This window comes from Gobius niger (assembly GCF_951799975.1).
Source record: "Gobius niger genome assembly, chromosome: 17".
In the NCBI taxonomy this organism is placed as follows: domain Eukaryota; kingdom Metazoa; phylum Chordata; class Actinopteri; order Gobiiformes; family Gobiidae; genus Gobius; species Gobius niger.
The window spans coordinates 13,326,497-13,332,496 of record NC_136868.1 but is presented as its reverse complement, the minus strand read 5'-3'; the positions used below and the strand labels follow the sequence as shown (position 1 = coordinate 13,332,496).

At 41.8% G+C, this 6,000-nt stretch overlaps 1 protein-coding gene across 1 annotated transcript in view; it reads left to right on the top strand.

Annotated features, from left to right (window-relative positions):
- Positions 1–6,000, top strand: part of usp24 (ubiquitin specific peptidase 24) — a 38,333-nt gene that overhangs the window by 9,070 nt on the left and 23,263 nt on the right. Inside the window, exons 8-13 of the mRNA XM_079575676.1 lie at positions 4–97; positions 176–279; positions 2,334–2,441; positions 2,673–2,768; positions 2,851–3,012; positions 5,104–5,211. Of these exons, the coding sequence (XP_079431802.1) occupies positions 4–97; positions 176–279; positions 2,334–2,441; positions 2,673–2,768; positions 2,851–3,012; positions 5,104–5,211 (672 nt within the window). The remainder of the gene's footprint in view (positions 1–3; positions 98–175; positions 280–2,333; positions 2,442–2,672; positions 2,769–2,850; positions 3,013–5,103; positions 5,212–6,000) is intronic.

Below are 6,000 nucleotides of genomic sequence, written 5' to 3'. Positions count from 1 at the left end.
GAGAGCACAGTGTCGAAAACAGTGAAAAATGCCATAGACACCGATAAACTTTTAGACTGGCTTGTAGAGAACTCGGTCTTATCAATAGCACTGGAAGGTAAGAACCGACAAACTACTGAAGTCTTGGCTTTCAATTTATTATAAGCAGGAAATTAAACATTGTATTTGTTTGCAGGTAACATTGACCAAGCTCAATACTGTGAGAGAATAAAGGGAATCATTGAACTACTTGGGAGTAAATTGTCGCTGGATGAACTGACCAAAATCTGGAAAATACAGGTATGAACTGTGGCTTAGATACAAGACTTTTAAACATAGCATCAGTCATAGTGGGTTAAATAATGATTAGCAACAGCTTCACTCCTTCATTTAGGCAAAATGGATATAAAGCTGTTATTAATGTCAAGTTTTGAGATATGTTAAAATGGTGGTTCTCAGTCCAGGGGACGCCAGAGACTGGTCAAGTTCAAGGTTCAGATCATTAGAAATAAAATCTGTGGCAATGTCTCACCCACATTATATGGAAAGCCGTATTAGGATGCAGCCGGTAGATCCATGGAGCTCCACTACTCCACAGGAAATGATGTCGCCTCTACATGACAGCGCGAGCTTAAACGAATCCAGAGTAACCCTAAACCTAACACTAACCGTATTAGGGATTGTGAGATCCGGCTTGAAGCACCGATATTCAGGATTGTAGGACTGTTTAAATTGATATTCTAGATTCTTTATCCACTCAACACTTGACACACGAATTTGGACACAAAGGGCAGTTTAGAAGTTTTAATGTGGCTTCAATCTGTTACTAAGTCTGGTATCTGAAAAATAGCGGGGAACAACAACTTATTACTACGAGTAACTAGCTGTTACACACATAACTGTTCACCTAAATCCCATTCATAAATTAGCTTAGCATAGATGACGATAAATAGAGCCAGAAACTCCTAACTGTACAATGAGAATAAAGCACTTACTTACCCACCTATTTATTCAAACGTACAATGAAATAGTGTTCAGGTGTCAGTCCTGAGCTGCTGCTGCTGAGCCGCGCTGCCACTGTGGGTCGGGAAAACTGTAGCACTCCGGAGAAACCTGGCTGCCCTCTGTCTCCTCTGAAACGGTGCAGCGCCTCCTGGGTTTGTCCCTGTTTCAGAGCGTGGTGTCCTGCACTGGCCAGCTTCCTCAGCTCTTCCTCCTGCGACTCCCTCCACTCCGCAACAGTCTTCACCATCTCCTCTTTGTCCCTTTTTGGTTTCCTGTAGCTCCTCTTGTGACATCTCAAATGTGCTGTAGGTGTGGGGGCTTTTGGTGCTTCTTCAGTGTCTCAGTAGAAGATTTTTGTAGGTCTCAAATGGGTTTAGCTGATGAGCTAGCTTTTGTTTACCTTTAAAAAGCTGCTTTCTTCAGGACCATTTTGCACTGTCAAAGTAAACAAATCCCCCAAACCTCCACAAAAACACAGCAAAGTACAAAAGTATCCAGAAAAACAATGTGGAACAGAAACCTTCTTCGGGTACTTTCTGGCAGACTAGGTGCCTCCAGAGAGAAACAACAAATGCAGTTCACTGAAAAAGGAAGAAAAAATCAGCTGTACCAGGAGAGAGGGAGGTCGCTTCCTGTTTTCATGTCGCCATGACAACATATCATGAAACTATGCTAAAAATATTAATTGGCTGTCAAATATATCATGTTAACACAACTCATACATGGACGCAGACATTTGCAGACAGTTGGGCAGTTGCTGACTGACTATTTATGCTGCTCCATTACCTTGCAACCATAAACTCCTCCCACCTGGTCAACTATAATAGAGAATTTATAACAAACATAAGGATTGTAGCGTTAACTAAAGGCGTCTTTATTCATTTAAATAAAAAAGTGGAGGTGACGTCATTTACTGTGAAGGTGTGGAGCTCCACTGATCACGTGACTCCGTCGGCTGCATTCAAGACCCTCTTGGAATAAATAGCTGCATAAAAAGATGATCCATGGGAGGATTTTTTTTATCTTGTGATGCAAGTGCGTGGGTGCGGTTTAGGACTGGCGTTCCCAGCCCAAGCAGAGGGGTCTTTAGGGAGCAAAGTTTGCAAATGACAGTTTTAAAACATTACTGTAATAATAATAATTCTACTAGTAAATAAGTTACATAAAGCAATACAGGAAATGCAACATGTATACACACATGACAGGATGTTCATCTAAGAACTGTCATAGATTCTTTTTCTGTATCTGAGTGGTTTATGATTGATAATGATGCATTGTGGCACCTCTGATATGCCTGTGTTTATGTGAAAGTTACAACTGGCTGTTTACTGAGTCTGTTGGTATTTCAGGCTGGCCAGTCATCAACTGTGATTGAAAACATTCACACAATCATCGCCGCTGCTGCTGTGAAGTTCAGCTTTGATCAGCTCACGCACCTCTTTGTCCTCATTCAGAAGGTCGGTGTCTAAACGTGCACGGTTTTGTGGCACATTCACAGAACTGGACAGGAACTGGCTGCTGACTGAAAGTGTGAAAAGCTTTTATGGTGTTAGAGTCAAGAAGGTTGAAGTAGTATATTTTATGGGCTTGTAATAAATTTGGTTTTGCAGTGTGGTCCAAAATCTTGCCCTGCCTTTTCAATGTGGATGTTGAGATATTGTATTAATCACATACTGCGAATTGTTTAGAGTTGGGAAACTGAGAGCGACAGGGTGAGACAGAAGCTGCTCAGTTTGATCGGGAGAATCGGCCGAGAGGCTCGATCAGAAACTACGACGGGAAAGGTTTGTCTTCTACCTTCAAAATGAATTCTAGTGAAAATCTCCTATTATTCTTTAATCTTCTGTTCTGCTTTTGTACGTGGAGGTGCTGGAGGTGCTGTGGGAGCTGGCTCACCTCCCCACGCTGCCGACCAGTTTGGTTCAGCAGGCCCTCGAGGAGCACCTGGGGATCCTGAGTGATGCTTACGCCGTCAAGGAGACAGTGAAGCGCTGTTACATCATTAAATGTATTGAGGATATTAAAAAGGTAAGGCGCAAGTGTTATTCTAACTATCTTTTACAAAATACAGCGGTGTCCAATCACCTTTTACGCAGAGAAGAAAGGGAAAACACCTAATGTGAAGAAGAACATGAGGTTGAGCTTAAAGAATAATAAGTCATCAAGTGTTAGTCATGGCTTCTGCTTTTCTCACCCTGTGGTTGACAGTTTTAGTTCAAGAAATATGGCTGTAAACTGGCCGGTATCAAGTTGCAGAGAGAATGTCTTGACAAAGTGTCCAGCGCAGCCAGGCCTATACCATAGAGCGCTCATATTCCCAGAAGGGCTGCAGTCACTGGGGCTTCTCTGTACCGACATTCCCCGAAATGCACAGATCGCTGCAGGGAGTCGGACGCTCTGTTTATCTGCTGAGAGAGGAATGCACACATGATGCCTGTAACGTCCCACAATCAAAACAGCTGTAGACCCAAATGCATTGATGCTCAATAATGATATTAAAGGCATATTTCAGAGTTTTTGACTTAGGGCCTCAATTCCTAGTTATCCAGAGTGTTGTTGATTTCTGGAGATATATATATATTTTAATTCATGCAGTCCTTATATTTAAAGACTTTAGTGGTGCTAGGCTAGTGCTAGGCTAGTGCATGTCTATGGTAACTAGTAGCCTGCATTAAAATCCTCTTCATAATCATCAGGTAGTCCTCCAAACGTTGCCATATCTGATTTGTAGAAAGCCCCTTTGTGAATTCCACGTGTAGTAATGCCAGGAAGCTGATGCTGCTCAAATATGAGTTCTTTTAAATGCGAAATGGTTACATTTCAAAAATGATTCAGTCAACACAGACGTTTATATCAGCAGTCTAGTGTTATAATGATTTGCCTCAGGTGCCTGTGCTTGGGTCAGACTGTTTTTAATGTAGCTACTAGTTACCATAGACATGCACTAGCCTAGAACCACTAAACTCTTCAAATCTGCATGAATTTAAAAAAAAGAAATCTCCAGAAATTATCAACATTCTGTAGAACTAGGAAATGAGGCCCTGAAATAGCCCTTTAATACCAGATTCCACTTACATTTATCTTCTATGCGTTAGTGTTCATTTGGTTTACTCGAGAGGTAAAAGCCCCTCCACTGAACACGCTGTTGGTTTGATGCTTGCTCTCCCCAGTTCATTCTGCTGTTTTATCCTTGGCAAGACCCTCCACCCATGTCTCCAGTGTCTGTAAGACTCAGAATTGTGCTTGTGTGTTTTAGAGTTTTGCTGTGTTTGGAAAAGCTGTTGATACATCTGTCTTTTTCAGTTTACTAATACAAAGTGCAGAGTTTAAAAAGGTGCAACTAACAATTATTTTGCACTAAAGTTACACATTTTGATGTAATTCCTGCTCTGCCTGAGTGATAAACCTCTTCTTTCAGCACTTGTTTTGGGCTCTAGATGATGATTTTTCGATGGTTAAGTTTCTTGACAAGGATTTCAACAATTGATTAGTTGCGGCTAATCCCAATTGTTGTTTCAGCCCCACCATTAAGTGAAAAAATATGTTTCTAGACACAAACTCAGGAGGACGCTAAAAGCGGTGACACTCAGACTTCATTTCTTACTGGAACTTGGGGCAAGAAGAAGCCCAACCTTTTGGTCAAAGTAAGACAAGAAACCCACATTGCACTATCACTTTCACCCAATCGTGCTGCAAACCAATCGTGGAGGAAGGCTTGACCACCTGGGGTGACTTGGTCCACTCTAACACAAGGCAAAGGGTGTTTTTTTAATTCTCTGCTTTTCACACAATTCGGGCTGCGGCACTTTGATTGCACAGAGGTGTTGATCCTGTCTCGAGCCAGTGGTTTACGGCTCAATAATGTGATTCTCTCTGTCTTGGATAAATCATCAGCCTGGCGGGTGTGCTATCGTGTTTACTCATTCAACAACTAATCTGATCAGCACCATGGACATCCTCTGTTTATTTGGAGAAGGCAAATTCCCTTCAGTCTGTTGTCGTGCTGTATGTCCATGGTCCTGATGGTGTTGGTTTTACCATTGTTTTCTATTATTTCTTGTTTTGTCTGAGGAGACCAAACTTTATTTAACTTTTTTTATTATTTATGTTTGTTCCTAGGCCTCACAGCAGAGCAGTCCGCAGTCTGTTTGGGTCGTCCCTGCTCTCAGACAACTGCATGAAATCACTCGCTCCTTCATCAAGCAAACCTACCAGAAGCAGGACAAGGTGAGAACAGTGGGGGACGAAAACCATGGTTTAAAAGTTTATAAGTAACAATAATAATCCTAATAATAATAATAATCATAATCATAATGGTGGCTTACACTTGTATTGCGCTTTACAAGCTTATGATACCAAGTTTCTCAAAGCGCTACACTTTAATCAATATTCACACCAAACTCTGTAGTGGTAAGCTACTGTTGTAGCCACAGCTGCCCTTGGGTAGACAGACGGAAGCGAGGCAACCATCAGTCCCCTTCGAACGCCACTACCCACTCCCTCAGACACTACGTTCACCCAGACTTTCTGGTGTTCCCATCCAAGTACCGACCAGGCCCTTCCCTGCTTATCTTGAGCTTAAATCATAAAATGACTGTTAATGTTGTGTAAATGTGTTTTTAGTCTTATTGCTTGACCGGGTTGGGAAATGGTGGCTCAGCAAGTCGGGTATTCCCCACACATCCTATGCTTTTGTTTAAGTTCAAGTTTATCATATACGTCAAGTACAATGTACCAAAAGCAATGAAAATAGTTTTGCCCTGGCACTCTCTCTGCTGAACAAGAAGCAAATCTACATATAAAACATGAATACAATACAAACAAAAAAATTCCAACAGCCAGCGCAAAAACCTCAGCTCTCTTTTAGACTGTCGTCCTGAGCCTCACCGCCTGAGGTAAGACTTTTCCTCATAAATGATCCGTCTACATGCATGCCTCTCTTTGTTTCATTACAAACAATGATAGAGGGAGCCAGTAAATCAAAATGTCAGTTGTGATCCAAACTCATTCCTAGCT